We start from the raw sequence: 17,534 nt of genomic DNA, 5'->3' as shown, positions 1-17,534 counted from the left end.
ACTTGTAGCTGTGTAAGTTGCCCATTGTTAAAGTGTACTGCAGATGATTCAGTTCATCTTGACGTGTTTTCAGTGGGAGAAACGTTTCATCCAAGTGACTTCTTCAGTCTTAGCTGAAAGCAGGTTTCTCCAACCTTATTGCTTCTCTTAGTCACTGCTATTTTATTTACCTGCTGCCCTTGTTGTTAGGAAACCTGCTTTGTTACCCAGTCACACTGGCCAAAACTGCTTGATTACCCGTTTTATCCCACACTCAGCTATGTCAAATAAAAAGTTATTTACCTTACTTTCTGATTTATGACAATTTGTCATATATTCAACTCTAAAAGTCAATACAAAAAATGAGCTTCAGTCTCAGATAATTTTAAAATATAGAAAAAAAATGCTGCACTTTAAAGTGTTTAGACAAATAACTGTGTTAATATCAGGTACACATATATACACATGTTTTCTGTTTTCTTTATTTTCATCCTGAAAATATAATATTGACACAGACCAAAGTACTAACTGCAACATTAATCATTTACTCATTCATAACCACAGAACACTGTTTGTACTGTTTATCCCTGTGCAGTGTCTTCAGTGCAAGTAACAGAGTGTATATTTTACTTGAAAACCATGGGGATATTAAATGTTTTTCTTCAGGCCTTCAGTTCTACCTTCTTGTTGGGGGCTCTGACAGTCCTCCTGCTCATCTATTTAATATCCTCTGCTAGCTTCAATACCCAGGATCCCCCAGGACCCAGACCAATTCCCTTGTTTGGGAACTTGCTTCAGATGAACCTGAAAAGACCCTACAAAACATTACTGGAGGTGAGGTAAAGCTATTGGGCTGCTTTTCTTTTAGGCTGACTTGTAAATTCAGCTTTCCATGCAGCTCTTACAATTTCCAGGGTCCCTCTAATGTGTGTCAAAATATCAACATATTCTGCCCTTCTTAGCTGTCCAAGAAATATGGATCAGTCTTCACTGTCTATTTTGGACCCCAAAAAGTGGTGGTGCTGGCAGGATACAGGACAGTGAAGGAGGCACTTGTTGACTATGATGAAGTGTTTGGAGACAGAGATCCATTTCTAATTGTGCATGAAATGAACCATGGAAATGGTAAAAGAAAAAGTCTATAACCACATCATGTGTCATATTACTTTTTAGATCTCTTAAATTATTATTATTTAAACTCTGTACACACTTCATTACAGGAGTTGTGTGGTCCAACGGTGATTCATGGAAGGAAATGAGGCGCTTTGCACTGACTAACCTGAGAGACTTTGGGATGGGCAAGAGAGCGTGTGAGGACAAAATTATCGAAGAATGTCAAAGACTCCTTGAAGTTTTTAAGAAATTTAAAGGTAAGATTTGTTTAATTAAAAAAAATTTAATGACTTTAATTACCATTAGATTAATTTGACTGTTATTTGTTTTTCACTCTTTTCATTTGTCTTGTCACAGGAGAAGCTTTTGATACAAACCAAAGATTATCCTATGCAGTCTCTAATATAATCTGCTCCATGGTCTATGGAAGCAGATTTGAATATAATGATCCAGAGTTTACATCTCTGGTAGATCGAATGAGCAGAGGGGCTAAACTTTTGGGTTCTCCTTCAGTACAGGTAATTTATACAGATACTTTCATAAGTACATAAAGCATCAGTTGTTGTAAATGACAAAGTATTATTGTAGTTACTGATGGTTATATGATTTTTGACAGATGTACAACATGTTTCCAGCACTCTTCAAGTGGAGTGGTGCCAGGAAGGAACTGCTCAAATTGTCTGCTACCAGTACCAAACAAAACAGAGCCTTCTTCAGTCATTTACAAGAGACTCTGAACCCACAGATGTGCAGAGGCTTTGTGGATGCCTTTCTGGTCCGAAAGCAAACTCTGGAGGTTGGTATTTCTATCATCTTTCAAGTTGGTAGTCTGGAATTATTAACTGAAGCTCTGGGTGAAACTGTGCGCATTCCTGCTGAACTATGGTGAAAAGAAAACAAATATGCTGTGTCCCAGTAGGAACAAAGTACACCCTCTGTCAGTTTTAAGGGGATTAGATTTACTGGCATTTTATTTTTGCATGTCTGCAGGAATCAGGGATTACCAACAGTCACTTCCATGATGATAACCTTTTGATGACAGTAATGAACCTGTTTGCTGCTGGCACTGAGACAACATCAACTACACTGAGATGGGCACTTCTGCTTATGGCCAAGTATCCAAGGATTCAGGGTGAGGAGCCTGAATAATCCACAACTTCAATGCACTAATGAAATCAAATGACTGTCACAAAAAAAAAATCAAATAAATAAAGTCACTTTCATTTACAGCCGTTTCAAAAATTAAGATTTCAAAGGACTCTGTTTTAGTCCTGTGAAACACAAATTATTCCTTTGTATTATTGCAAAGGAATAATTTTTTCTTTTACAAATTATTGCTTCGTAGTGAATCAGAAGAGCCAACTCCCATCGAGTGAGAGCCAGCTCCCCACTTTATTTTAACCAAGTTTGTTGTGTTGCAACAGTATTTAACTGTCTTCCCACATAAATCACACACAGCATCATTTCTATGCTGAACGCAAACTGAGTTACGATCTGTGAACAAAGTCAAGATTCTGTGTTTTTGTGGTCTAATGTTTTGTGGCTCGAGTTTCTCATTGGCTCACACTCTGGCCGGTACGACAACAGCACTGCTTACAAACACAAAGCTCCGAGTGGTGCGGTGTGCTGAAAGGATAATTGGAGGTGAGCTTCCCTCCCTCCAGGACATCTACAAGAAGCGGTGCCTGAGGAAAGCGGGGAGGATCGTCAAAGACTCCAGTCACCCCAGCCATGAACCTTTCAAACTACTTCCATCGGGCAGGAGGTGCTGAAGTATCTGCTCCCAAACCAGCAGACTCAGGGACAGCTTTTTTTTATCAGGCCACCAGACTGCTGAACAGTGACACTTCATAGGCACCTCACTCTCACCTACCGGAACTTCAACACTATACACACCATGTTGTACATACATGCCATTTCTTTTGCGCAATATTCAAACTGTTGATCGTTATGTATTTTACATAGATGTATATACACGCGCGCACACACACACACATATATATGCATATATTTATATTTGGCATTGTTACGGGTTCGAAATTGAGGACGAGAGTAAAACAATGATGGTCCAGAAGAGGTCATTCAAACAATTGATTTTAATGAATGCACGCAGCGTGGAGAGGTGCAAACTGCAAAACAGTTGTACATCTCTACCCAAAATACACTCTAGATTGCTTTTATAACATCAGGGTATTGTAACGCCCCTTCTTGCGTTTACAAGCACATAATTTGCATGTACAGAACATTCATGTATTTTAAGAATTAAATGCAAACACAGAGGTTCCTCCTTGTGGCATACTCTTAAGAATATGGTGATGATCTAAGGCCTTTGAGGTCACCATGGACTGGACATCCTTCCGTCACCTGTAACTAAGCAAACTCAAATACCACAACAAGCTGAATACATTCAGGCCTTTGCTCAGCTACTATTTTACTCTACCAATATACTCAGCATATGAGTTATGATATATATATATATAACTCAATCATTTTAAAGTAGTTATAACTGCACCTGTAATAAACATGTTAATATTTGATTAGGATAACCCCTATAATATAAATTATAACATAATGCCAGCAGCTTCAATAAACACTTCGATGAAATGATAATTACTGCAATGATAAGATGATGGTTATGTAAAATAATCCCTGTAATTCCACAGCATACATATTAGTAATGTGCATACTCACATTCCTGCTCTTATATTTAGCTTGTTTCTTATGTTTCTTGGATTTTTGCACACCACTGTTGCTTGTAAAGCTTGCACACAAGAATCTCACTCACATGTGCTGCACCAGTGTACCGGTAATGTGACGTGACAATAAAAGTGATTTGATTTGATTTGAGCTGTAGCACAGACATGAATAAGAGGCGGAAGGCGATTGTAGTTCCTATTAACAGGGTATTGGCGACTATTCCCGCTAATTGCAGAGTTTACTTTGTTGGTATGTCATACTTACAAGTAAAAACAAATTTAATCAAATTAGATATTCATATAATGAATTAAAGCAGCACTGTAAAGAAGAGTAGGCCAAATTTCTCTACACCAATGTGAGAGACTAATAAAGTCCTATAACAAGAACTATTACTTTAAATGGGGTGCACCTATTTTTTACAAGATTGCATAGATTTCTGTGAAAGTGGAGTGTTTGAGTGACTCCAATAGGGATGAAATTCAATTATTGTTACTTTCATACTCCAGTTGAAGTCCAGGAGGAGCTGAGGAGGGTCATAGGAGACCGACAGGTGCAGGTTGCTGACAGGAAAAACCTGCCCTTTACTGATGCTGTCATCCATGAGACACAGAGACTGAGCAGCATCATCCCCACTGCACTTCCTCACAAAACCACCCGAGACATCACTTTTCAGGGTCACTTTATCAAGAAGGTGAGACTACATAACACACCTGTGTTTAAAAAACCCTGGCCTGCACTAAGCCGCCATGTGTGAGAAAATATAACTGCATCCTGGATTGCATATGATCATCTTGTGTAAGGGTCATGGCTTGGTAGTGCAGGTAGGAAAACATAAATACAGATAAAATACATGTAAATACAAGGTGGGGACAGGTTTTAGCAGTCTGTGTATTGTAATTTGTGCAGGGAACCACAGTTTTTCCTCTCTTGACATCTGTCCTGCATGATCCCAACGAGTGGGAGAGACCACACAGCTTTTATCCTGCTCACTTCCTGGACAAAGAGAAAAAGTTTGTCAAGCGAGATGCCTTCATTCCCTTTTCTGCAGGTTTGTGAGCTCAGCCATCACTGTTTAGGTTACATCTGCTGACAGAACAGCTGAACTTGTTCTTGGATTGTCTCTTACAGGTCGCAGGGTTTGCCTGGGAGAGAGTCTGGCCAGGATGGAGCTCTTCCTCTTCTTCACCACCCTCCTTCAGCATTTCCGTTTCACCCCTGCACCTGGAGTTTCAGAGGATGAATTAGATCTGACTTCAGCTGTGGGTTTTACCCTCAGCCCTTTGCCTCATAAACTGCGGGCTATTTCCCGTATGTAAGGAAAATGCATTTGAACGCTGTACCAGTCTTCTCTGAATCACGTTATTATTTCAGGACATACAATAATAAATTTGTAGAAGAAATTGATTAGGTAATGGCTTCTTTGCAATTTTTATAGTTTACAAAGCCAGGGCTGACCTCTGGGCCATAGGTTTGACATCGATCCTTTAAATTTAAGTTTTTTGTACAACCCAATCACATGAATCTAAGTGAGCATTTTCTCCTAGAAATGGAGTCTCCAATGAGTTTTTTTGTAAGTTGGTTGATTGTTTTGCTCAATATTTTCACTGTAACATAAAAATGTTGCACAAGCACATGTTAATCTCTCTCTTGCTCATGAAGACTTCATATTTTCTTCATTTTCTCCATAATAAAGTTGAAATATTAAAATGAATACACCCCACACTCATCATTTCCCTCCTCACTTTTCCTTATATATCAAAATGGAGTCTTTTTATGAGTAGCCAAGCCAAATAGGTGTGGAATAATTATACACTATTCTACAATCCATCATGTTTAGGTAGTCAGTACTATATGGGAGGCAACACCCATATAGTACTGTGCAGAAGTCTTGGGCCAGCTTTGATTTCTGTATATTTTGCTTCCATGAGACACACTTTCTTGTCATTTTTCAGAAGTGCTCCTTAGCAATAGTGCAGAAAGATGGATCTAGACCTTCAGTTCATTCATCTGGTGTTTGCTGAAGCGGCATTAGATGTGCTGTCAGTGGAAGGTGGCTGTCAAGAAGCCATTCTTATAAAAGAGAAAACGACTAAGGTGTGCCAAATTGTTTGTTACAGCACACCTTAGTGTGCTGTAACAAACAATTTGTCCATAAGGTGGAGTTCTAAGTCAAGTTACGTTACTACTGCAAATGTAGCAGCCCATTATGCATATTGATACGTCGAGGGCCACAAAAATATGACACTTTTTGTTAAAAAAAGAAAAACCCAACACGTCCTGTATATTATTGTTCCACACATCTAATGTTAGGTGGGAGCTTTTCACATGTATAGTTTCTTTCAAGTATGTTTCATATATAATTGTAACATCAGTAAAAAAAATAATAATAATTTTTTTGTTATTCACAAAAATGCATTCATTATTGACAGTTGGAAATCACAATAAAACTGATAACTCTATATTATGGGATGTGTGTGGATATAAATTTATGTCATAAGAATAATTAGACTGTAGTCTATTTGCTTAGGTCTATCCCAATGTATTCCAATGTATTTAAATTCATTCTTACTAAGAAAAAGCGTTCAGGCCCTGAAACAATATATTCCAAATCAACAGTTATAACAAGTGGAAGAAAATCCAATTTGTTGCAGATATATCACTTGTTGACCTCTTCGTCCATCAAAATTAACCAATCAGAGAGCACCACCCGATCCAAAAAAGGTAGCGAATACTCTCTGACCCGCCCCTCTTTGTTAGCTCGACCAATGAGAAGCTGTTGTGCACTGGCAACCGTAGGGGATACGAGCGACGGACAGATACGGGAGAACAGTGGCCGCTAGTAGGACCGTTTTATCCCCAATGATTTAATCATATGAGCGGTTAAAGAAGCGTTTTTATCACCATGAAATTGGATTTTCTAAGGAGGTAGCTGATATCGAGGCTCCTTGCAGGCTACTGACAGGGAGAAATGCAGAGACGAGGTAATTTCCCCGTATTGTGGTGGTGGGAGGCAACGGCCCCCGCAGTGTTCCGAGATAGAGCGGCAAAGCTAGCAAAAACAGTAGATGGGAACTTCCTTGACGGCGCTATCAAAATAAAAACATATCCACAGACAAATGATGTGTTTCGTTACGGTTCTTTGCGTAGTTACTTTGAACGCGTTTTAGAAGCCTTACAGGCAAGCAAATGATGGAGTTGTGTGCTCTGGTGATTCGCAGTAATCAGTTGTTATAAACGATTGACCAACGTACTGATTTTATTTTGAAAGGAATCGCGCTCTAATTCCTTCTTAGCAAATATTAGCTTTTGCTAGCTTGACATATAGCAGAAGCGGTGAAGTTACAAAGCCTTGACCCAAAACAAGACTTTAAAGCCTGTGGTGGACAACGCCGCTTTGTTATGAATGGAACACACCTCGCCTTGATGACTGATTTTCAGATCAAATGCCTTTTCAACCGGAAGTCCGATTGTTTATGTGAAATAGAAGCCTTGCTGGAAGACACGGTACGGTCAGGATGATAAGGGTTAAGATATTTCAGCTGATTCAATCAAAAGAAAAAACTTAAGTAGACATTAAGTTGCCTTTGCTCGGTTAAGTTACACGATAGTGAGATTTAATCAAAACATTCCGCAGATTGCTATGTTGTGTCGTAGCAAAATAAATACTGTGTATTTCATACTTATGAGTTTATATGACTGCTAATGTGGATTTTTAATGCTCAGGAGGTTTTTTTTATCAGCTGTTGAGCTACTCTGGAATCAGAAGTTATTATTTATGCATATATTGTTTTTGCTACATTTATTGTGGACTTTTGCTGCATTTTTGGCTTCTTTATCACAATCACTCCTTTTCTTACATAATGATAACGCTGATCTTTTTTGTAACAATTCAGTGAAAGTACCTGAAAAAATCCCCACCGTGTTATACAAACACTTTTTGTAGTGATCCTTGCTGTGCAGTCATGTACATGTACTGTTGTTTTAAAAAGCATAGTTGAGTTAATGCGTTTTCTTTTTCTTTTTTTTTTCCATTACCAGGTTAGACCTTGAAGATCAACATGTGCTTTGCACTGCTGACTAACAAAAAGAAGCTCTTGTAGCTGGAGGAAGATTGCCTACCCTAACATTTCCTCCTCCTCTACTTCTTCCTGGGGCCAATGACCGGACCCAATTCCCCAAGCCGGACTGGCACCTCTACAGCTAAGCTGAGCAGGCATGGCCGGTCCAAGAGCACCAGCTCACACTGCCTCCTCCGCTGCAGCACCCAGGAGTCCTCCTCTTTGTCTCCCCCAAAGAACAGTTCGAGATCCCCCGAGGAGGAAGAGGAGAAGGATGGAGGGGTTCTTTTCTACGTTAATCGATCTGGTTTTCCTATCGAGAGTGTCACCTGGGAGAGGATGTGGTCCCATGTGGCGGCCGTGCACCCTGACGGCCAGGAGATGGTGGACAGGATACGAAATGCTGCATACCTTCCCAAGGTAAGCCAGCTGGCCGAGGGACTTTGCCATCTCTGTGCTTTTTAATTCTCTACTGCAACAAATGTCTTTATTAATTAAACTAGATGTTATGCTTAGACATCTGTTGGTTTGTTTCAATTTGTTACCATCGTTAATGTGTTACAGAAGTGCATGCCATTTTTACTCACCACAGTAGTAAGGTTGGAATTGTTTTTACCTTGTATGTATGTGCATGTCCTACAAAAGCAGGTGTTTGTATGTCTACCTTTCAACACGAAAAGGTTCAAGTATGTATCTTACATCAAAATGAAGGCCAAGTTTGATAATGATTTGAGAAGTAGCTTGCTCTGAGGCAGTTGTGATCCTAGCGCTTTCTGGACTCTAGTTTTTTAATATTTCATTACACTTAAATGAAGTTTATTGCAGCATTTTGGTGTTCACTGCACCCCAGTTTTTCTTTTGCCTGACTTCTTTTACACCTGAGAAAAACTTAAAGGTGTCAGTGGTGCACTGGTAAAAACTGTGCAGAGGTTGCATACGTTTTTTCCATATGATCCAGTTTGTTAGGTTAATTGCTGTTCTTTAAATTGCTGTGGGGTTTTCCATCTCTCTGGCAACTAGTATATACTCCAGCATAAACCTGGTTGGGAAAAGAAAACCTGGTTGGCATAGCACAAGACAGTTGAACTATTTTTGTCAAATTTTCCTGCTAATTTTCCTTCTTTCTCATAATGCCATGGGTTAATATTTCTCAGTTGAGCCAGAGGGCTTTTCAAATGGCATCACTGTGTGTAGTAGTAAAAATATGACAGATGTGCACAAAGGTTTCTTCACTGTTAATCGACTTTTTGTGAAGGGTTTCACTGAGCCCTCTGAGGTTCCTTAAATCTTCTCATCACAAATAAATTCAAAGATATTCTGAATGTGCTGAATGTTCTAGGCTGTCTGGTTTGTAGGGACTCTGTGATTGCCTGGGTTAGAGATGGGTATGTGGAATCGCCGTGTTGGGACATAACTCTGTCCTTACATAACATACTTGGCTACCACAAGATATTGCTGGATAATATTAAATCATTGAGAGTTTTTTGAACTAACAGATGAATTTTAAAAGCATTATATATAGTATATATTCTATATTATATCCTATCTCGCAATGCACTTACTCGTCATTTTTATTATTGATTAGTATGCTTGCTATTTCCTTAATGAATCAAAGTGAAGCTATTTAATTGTTTTTCACTTTCATTCTTGTATGACATGAAATCCTCACGTCTGATTAGCTAAAACACATTTTAATTCTTACATATCCTATCTATAACCAGGCGCATAATCGAGTATAAACTGTTATTCACAGATTCAGTGATTAAAGTTGACTAAATTTAATTGACTAATTGTTGCAGTTCATTTGTTAACATTGCTAAGAATTTTTTTTAATAAATATATGTATCTGAGTCACTGCGTTATTAAAAAATACCATTAGCTTGCTGTGTTCTCCTTCCTGCTGCTGTGACTGTTCCAACTTTAATGAGGTATTTATGTTTGTAATGTTAGTTGGGGTGTCAGATAGTGTATCTCCAAGTCGTTGGCATAATGGTCGCCTTAGGTGTTAATGTCAGCCTGTTTTCACACTCTGTTGTTTCTCAGATACATGCTCTCAGGTGTACACACAGACAAATGCATGGCATTACCATGACAACAGTAGTGCTAAATTGAGCCACCATACCTGTCAGTTGAAATTAGTTCTGCATTTTGGATTTGTCACATTGTGTGTGACTCGGTGTCACTTCTGAAACACACGCGCGCGCACACACACACACACACACACACACACACACACACACACACAGGCTTATTATCATAACCTGTCTGTTTGTTAGAAGACTGTTTCAATAACAATAATAGGGTATGCTTATAGTAGCATTAAGACCCAAGCAGCTCGCCAAGAAAGTGCTGCTCTCAAGGAGATTTTATACATATATATATATTTATCTTTGTCTGTTGCTTCTGAGGCCCCTCAGCCCAGATTTTCCTCATAGTTTCCCGTCAGTGATTTGGATGAATGCTTGTTGTTTTGCAGACAGAGGTGAAGGGAATCCGGTTGTTGTTTGGCTCTGCTAATTGGCCATGTGGTCATTAGTGACCTGGTTGGCTAGCAATGCCAAACTCACTTACTGTGTTCCAGATACAAGGACAACACCAGGTTGTGTGTGCACACAAACACACTAAACTGTGCCTTGTATATGTAGAAGTATCTACCTTTGGACAGATTTAGCCTTGCATATTGTAAGACACACTACAACTTGTAGTCTTCAGTGAAGCAATATTTAATACTAACAAAATGTAAACACATTTTTATGTAAACAATGAATCTACTTTTTAAAACCTTCAAATTGATGGGGGTTTTTTCTTCAGTGTGCCTAATCTAGACTTGCATATATTATGAATCAAGTTTCACAAATAACCTGTTAAATAAAACTGGACTACAGCTCGTAGTCTGTGTTCTTAGTTAACTCGGTATCGCTGCCCATGAACATGATTCCACTTCAAAGGTGGAGTTGGAATCTGTCCCGCCGCAGGTCAAGATCGGACCACCAAAGTCACTAGTGATTCTAGCGTTATTGAGAGCTTAGGCAAAAATTCACAAGGGTCACCTTCAACTAGGCGTCAGTACCATTATGTTGCAAAATTGGCTTAACTCAATTCAATCTCATAACAGCCAACAGACTTCCTCTGCTGGCTAAGTTAACCAGTGTGCTAATATGAAGTTAAGTAATGTTAAGAATCACCACTCAAATCTGATTTACAAAAAGAATTTAAAGAAACATCTGCTGTGTAAGTTATGCTTCATTTACCATTTTTGTTATTTGTTTCCATGGATTTCGATTCCTATCTCTGTCTATTGTAATGTCTTGCGTTGGTGCTTTATGCAGGTATCTCCATTGTCAGTTGGTTTCCATTGTAGCTTTGTTGATATGTAACCTGATACTCCTTCTAGTGTGTGTGTGTGTGTGTGTGTGTGTGTGTGTGTGTGTGTGTGTCTAAAAAGTGTAAAACAGGTGGTTACCACAGATACAGTCACAACTAACCAAGGTGGGTTAACTGTGCCTTAAGGTGGGGAAAGAGAACGAGGAGAAGATGTGAGGATGAAAACAGTTTTGCTTTCATAATAGGACCAACAGTGAAAGCCAAAAATGTTTAATTAACTTGTTAATTAGCATATTGTCATCATATAGTGTAATCTGAATTTGGTAATCTCTGTTAATGTGACATTTCTAACAGCTGCTGTTTATAAACTGTAAATTTGACAGTAAGACAAATGGCGAGAACAACATCATTAGCCACGATATAACTTTGTAAATAAATTTTATGAATTTAAGTTTCATAATGCAACACGTGGTAGCTTGACATGCTTTTTAAAATATAGGTCAGTATTATAGTCTATGACCAGAATCCTTGTCACCATTCTCTGTGTCCTCATTAACAGAATACCACAGCACCCAAATAATCCCTCTAATACAATCTGGGTGGTGGATAATCTCTGAATACCAACTGGACTGCCTGAAGGGTTTTTGATGGGGAAACAAAACAAGCAAGAACTCTACAGAACAAAGATCTGTTTTACAACCAAAGCTTGAAAGAAATTATTTGATTCAGGATATAGTGTCTCCAAAAGTTACAAGCCTTGTAAACTACACCATAATTTCAGCCAGTGCTCACTTTGCAATTTTTCCTGAGGGTTTTAAATTTTCACTCATTTTATCTGAAACATTTCGGTAAGCCCTAAAAGCACAGCGTGACAGGTTGAAGCATGAGTCTGTTCATTTCCTGCTGTGTGTTCTGTTGTGCTACGTCTGAGGCTTGCTCACTGGTCAGTGGCACATGAGCTAAATCTAACTGTACAGATGCTGTCAGTAGAGGCGAAGGATAAATTTGTTTTTCATTTCCTTTGCACTCTCTTTCCCCGAAGTACCCGATATCCATGGACCTGGTTTTCTAGGCTAAATCTGGTCGGGTAGTCGTGGCCTCTAAAAAGTCCCAGTCTTTACATCTACACTTGGCTGAACAATGGAAATTAATCTTTTCAGGCTATTACAACAGATTGAATACAGCTTATTTGCAACCATTCACTAAATCACACTAACCAATTTTCTTCTGATTAGAGGCTAAAATCAGGTGAAATTTGGTTCCTAAGAGACAACCAGCCATTGTTTCAAAAGTGCAGACATGTTGATTTTTATTTGGTTGTGATTCTTCTGGTTCCTGCTCACTATTTTAAATCACAAGACTTTGACTGCCTTTCTCCTAGCTTTAACTTGTGCTTTATGGACTGGATTTTGGTCCTTACTCTTATACACTTGACTGACTTTAATAAATACTGCATTATAGATTGTAATCTGTTGAGAGAGATGGGTTAATCTTTACTTTACTGATCCCACAAGGGAAATTGTTGTGTTACAGCAGCAGGATAAAGAATAAAAATACAATCTACAATAGGGCTGGGCTATATCATACCGTTCGCGGTAATACCGGTGTAATTTTGGGCAACGATAGGAAAATGAAATATCGCGATAGAATATGGGTAAAATGCGCATGCGCAGTGCCTTTGTTTACATATGCACATGGCAGCGACGCAGAATGAGAAGAGCGAAAGTTGATCGTTAAATGAAACGGATGAACCAGAACTGGTTTGTAAAAATGCTGCAACTTCAGTGGTGTGGAACTGGTTTAGCTTTCGTCCGTCAGATACACAACAAAGCACTATTTTTGGTAGCGCATGCTAGCGGGCCGTCGTTATTACCGTGTTGTTTGGAAAATACGGCACACTTAAAATCAATCCTTTGATTTTTCTGAAAATCGACAGTGCCCCTTATAATCCCGTGTGCCTTATGTATGAATTCTGGTTGTGTTTACTGACCTCGAAATGATTTTATGTGGTACACGGCGCTCGAAAATCTGTCAGATGTTTCAGTACGACTTTGCTAAACTACGAAGCTGCACCGCTTGATGGATTGTCAGAGCATTACGGCTATCATAGGCAGGAGCCTCGCAGAGTGATACGTACTGTGCTTCAACATAATATTACCGTATTGTGTGTGTATAACCTCTTTTTAAGTTTTGTGGATATTATACATGGTTATGCTGAGGATGTGTCGGCCAATTTCCACTGGAAATGCCTTTTGGTTAAACTGTCAGCAAGGAATTTGCATTTGCACTGTTAAATTTTATATAACTTTAATGCACATAAAAATAGCTGCTTGTTTAAGTGAAAATACATTGATGAGGTTTTTTGCACTAATAAAGTTGTGGAGTTGTAAAGTATTTTGTCTAGTATCAATTATATCGTCAGTTATATCGTTATCGCAAATTTTCAAATGTATATCGTGATAAATATTTTTGGTCATATCGCCCTGCTCTAATCTACAATAAACAGCATTAAGTAAAAGTCCTCCAGGTACATAGTGAGGGCCTTATACTGTCAGGAAAAAAACGTATGTATGCAACAGATTTTTAAAAAAGAAAAAAAAAATTAGGTTAAGTTATAGAAGAGTAAAAGGTACGATTAAGAGAGTAGATAGTAGAGCAAAGTGCATTAATAAATAATATGTGCACTATAAATCTAAGAAACAGCTGTAGAAAGATATAATACAGAAAGCTGAGTTTAGGTGTTGGTCCACAGACAGATAACAGGTTGTTTTTAACCTTTGTCACTGCGAACATATGTTTAGCATCATCATCATGGCCTGCTTACTTGGGTTTCCAAAAGAAACATGATGAAGCTGGAGCAAGACTTATGGACCAAGGATGAGCTTATCTTGAACTTTTCATCTGTTGCCACCACCCAACCTAAAAACCTTACAGCTCTGCAGTCTTCCTCTTACGTAGGCCAATCCCCATCCACTCTCAATGATACCGCTCATCTGGTCTGTTTTACATCACCACTGGAGGAGAGCCAGTTGTTTTGGCGAGATGCAAGAGCTCCTGGGTATAGCCAATGAGATGTCGCCCGGGCTAAAACCAAACTCAAAATCACATGTCTACTTCATGCAGCTCAGAGCCTCAAGCAGGAGGTCTGCTGGGGTTATATCTTCTGATGCCTGGAGATTTTGTAGCAGCGGTAAAAAGAAAGGGACAGGGGACAGTTTTTGACAGGACAGTAGAGTAAGTTGGAAGTCAGAGAGAGAAAACAGGGCAATGAAATGCAAAAAATGGCCCCTGCAGTGACCTTTTGGCATGTAGGTCACCTGCTCAACCCAGTGTAAAATATTAAAATGCCATCATGTGATGGCTTTTTTTACTTTACTTTTCTACATCTGGCAAAGTGGTGGTCATCAGGTTTTTCAGTTGTTTTCAGGGAGGAATTCTTTTAAGGGTAAATGTTTCTCTTCAATGATAATAGGATTTATTTATTTTGGGCGGCCTTAAGAGATCACAGTACAACTAGACCTTTTTAGCATTGCCACAGCAGAATGACCTGAGTGACATAACAAGTGACATAACAACAAGAAAGCAGGAAAAAATCTGCATCTGGCAGATTTACAAAATGATATAATTTTTGTGGGATAGTTTAGTGAATATGACGTGTTATATATATCAGGGTCCAGAGTAAAACAGTGCTGCTGAATTACAGACATCTCTATGTGTGTAATTCAAGTAGAAATGTTTTGGCTTGGACGTTAATACATATGGACGCCTGCCAACAAGGATTACTGTAGACAGATGTGCTCTGAGGCAAAGAATTACAGACAGCAGCAGTAATCTTCAGGAAGGTGTTTTTTGTGAGTGTGTGATTATCATAGTCTTCCAGCAGATACAAGCCACAGTTAAGTACTGCTGTCTGCAGTGAACTAGTGGAAGCCTTCAGGGAATGCTGTCATTACTTTTCATACAAATGAAAAAAGGAAGTCTTATGCTGAGGATTAATCATTGGTGTCTCAGCTGTCTTTTTTGCACACACACTGGGACCCGCACTCAGAGTAAAAGGCATTCCTGGGGATGTCCCGCTCTAAAGATAACTTGACAACAGGAAATTTGATCTGTCTCTCTCCCTCTCTCTGTCCTGCTTATTTGTTTTGAATATTTCATGCACACAGAGCAAAAGTGCTTTAAAGGTTGTAGAGGACACAGCTATCTGTAGTATCTGTCACCTTAGTGTTACCTAACATACATTAAAGACAAAAACACTCATCTGTGCTGTGAAAGTACAAAAATATTTCAAAAGCTGCTTTTTACTTATACTCCCAAAAAGCTTGGATAGATAAGGCATGGAATTGTAAATAAATTTGCACGTCTTGCTCAGCTTTACTTTAATAATTTGTTAGCAACAGCTGAGCCTGTTCTTAAAATTAGTTATAAAATTAGTTTTACTCTTGCCAATTATTTTGCAGTTCTCTGCTTACTATTTTCCACTTCCTTTTCTCTCTTATACTGCCTTTTACTGCTCATCCCCCATTTCCATCAAACAATTTAAAATTCAAAAACCAGTACTGTCATACTGTCTCCTCTGTGTCCCAGCTTTCAGTTGCTTTGTATTTTGTCTGTGCTGCTGGATGGGATATGTTAGTCCTTGAGACCCAGCAGAGGGGAGACAGATACAGATGATGTTTAGACCCGGTGGATGTAAAGCCTGCTCTGGACTGTAGAGGTGGAGAAAAAGCATGTTGGTGAAGATGCAGAAGGAGGACAAAGTGACATATGAGAAGAGGGAGAAAAACGGGGGGCGTTACAGAAAGGGGAAAAAGATGATAGATAAGAATATAATGGGAAAGAAAAGGCAAAAGAAGAGTAGACTAGAGATGAGTATAAAAACACAACAAAAGGATGGGTGGAGAAGAAAGAGGAAAAGGGACAAGATTACAGAGGAGAGAGGAAAACAGGAAAGGAACCAGTGACAGATTAATTATCAGTGTTAACTGGGGCTCTGAACTGATGCTCTCCAAGCTGAACTCTTAATGGAGAGGGGGAAGGCTACTGGATCCTGACACTGTGTTGCTGTCTACAGTATATTATAGTTAATAAGAGTGTGCTGCATATTGTACATATATGTCCAATAGAGCTGCCACGATTAGTCGACTAGTCACGATTACGTCGACTATCAAAATCGTCGACGACTGATTTAATAGTCGACGCGTCGTTTGAAGCTTTGTAAGATCACAAAAGACGCAGGAATAAGTAGTAGGATTTAAAAGTGTAATAACGGACTGAAACAGAAGATGGCAGCAGTGCATGTAAAGGATGCCAGCTGCCGTTAAACCCCGAAGAAGAAGAAGCTGTGTCCCAGAATTCATAGTGCGGCCCAGCGCAGTTGTCAACAATGGCGGCAGCTAGTTAGTTTTAATATTACTCTTATTATTCTTTCTGGGTCACAAAATAAACGTTTAACATATTTTCAAGCTGTAAGTTTTACGTCCAATCGATGCATGATCTGATTAGTCGACTAATCGCAAAAATAATCGGTGACTAGTCGACTATCAAAATAATCGTTTGTGGCAGCCCTAATGTCCAATGTGATTGCTTAACGCATGCTTCACAAGGACATTAAGCTGTGCGAATCACCGTCATCCTTTTACTGTAGCGGAGAGGAGAGAGGGGAGGATGATAACGGAGAGATCACCACTCATCTCACTCCCTGACCCAGACGAAAGCAGCTTTAGTGTGTTTGTGCACGCGCACATGTGTGTTTGTGTGTCAGCTGCTGTAGCAACTCTATAACGCCTTAGTGAGGATTTCACTACACGAGAGATTATGTGGTAGTAAAACCTGCTATTTACTGGTTTGGGCCAGCTGGCAGACTGATTTATGGGCTGAATGACTTTTGACTTGCCTAATAACTGTACGAGTGGCCAGTTGGCTGATTATTTTATTTGCTCTGTGACTTACTGTCTGACAGGTTGGCTGGCTGGTTTGGGGTCTGCTTTAAAGTCGATTTGACTTTTTTGTCTGTATGAAAACATAAGTTAATTGGCAACCATTACCATTATCCATATTAGATTAAACATCTGTGTGTGTAACCTGTATACTGCAGCAGTACTATACTGAGTAGGATAAGGCTAACTGTCAAAATTGTCAAACCATCGTAGATTATGGACAAACCAAGGGACCTAGATGAAGCAGTCTCAGTTTCACTGAGGGCCACACTGGCCCAAACATAAATACACTAAAGTGTGTATGTGAATTTTAACTGCATGTCCCACATAACATATCACATAAACCCTTGAACCAGTCCAAAGTTAATCACCTTTGATCATTTCAATCAATTTCAATCATTTCATAAAGCTTTGCCTTCTACCA

At 39.1% G+C, this 17,534-nt stretch overlaps 2 protein-coding genes across 5 annotated transcripts in view; both read left to right on the top strand.

The window, feature by feature from the left end:
* Nucleotides 1-564: 564 nt before the first annotated feature.
* On the top strand, nt 565-5,194 carry LOC116329552 (cytochrome P450 2K1-like). Its single transcript, XM_031751596.2, has 9 exons — nt 565-813; nt 942-1,104; nt 1,200-1,349; nt 1,450-1,610; nt 1,709-1,888; nt 2,083-2,224; nt 4,296-4,480; nt 4,696-4,837; nt 4,918-5,194. Exons 1-9 carry the CDS (start codon nt 619-621, stop codon nt 5,103-5,105), a joined length of 1,506 nt encoding a protein of 501 aa, XP_031607456.2. The 5' UTR covers nt 565-618; the 3' UTR covers nt 5,106-5,194.
* A 1,384-nt stretch (nt 5,195-6,578) lies between these two features.
* vash2 (vasohibin 2) overlaps nt 6,579-17,534 on the top strand; it is a 32,615-nt gene continuing 21,659 nt past the window's right edge. For 2 of the 4 annotated variants that reach the window (XM_031751528.2, XM_031751526.2), the window contains exons 1-2: nt 6,579-6,770; nt 7,828-8,267. In XM_031751528.2, coding sequence (XP_031607388.1) covers nt 7,947-8,267 — 321 coding nt within the window. In that variant the 5' untranslated portion in view covers nt 6,579-6,770; nt 7,828-7,946. Of the gene's footprint in view, nt 6,771-7,117; nt 7,294-7,827; nt 8,268-16,551; nt 16,571-17,534 lie in introns of those variants that run through there. The other 2 variants (XM_031751527.2, XM_039599104.1) reach the window with 2 other exon arrangements.

The sequence above is a fragment of the Oreochromis aureus genome, linkage group 15, assembly GCF_013358895.1.
Source record: "Oreochromis aureus strain Israel breed Guangdong linkage group 15, ZZ_aureus, whole genome shotgun sequence".
Classification (NCBI taxonomy): Eukaryota; Metazoa; Chordata; class Actinopteri; order Cichliformes; family Cichlidae; genus Oreochromis; species Oreochromis aureus.
The sequence above is the reverse complement of the archived record's forward strand: the minus strand, read 5'-3'. Positions and strand labels throughout refer to the sequence as shown.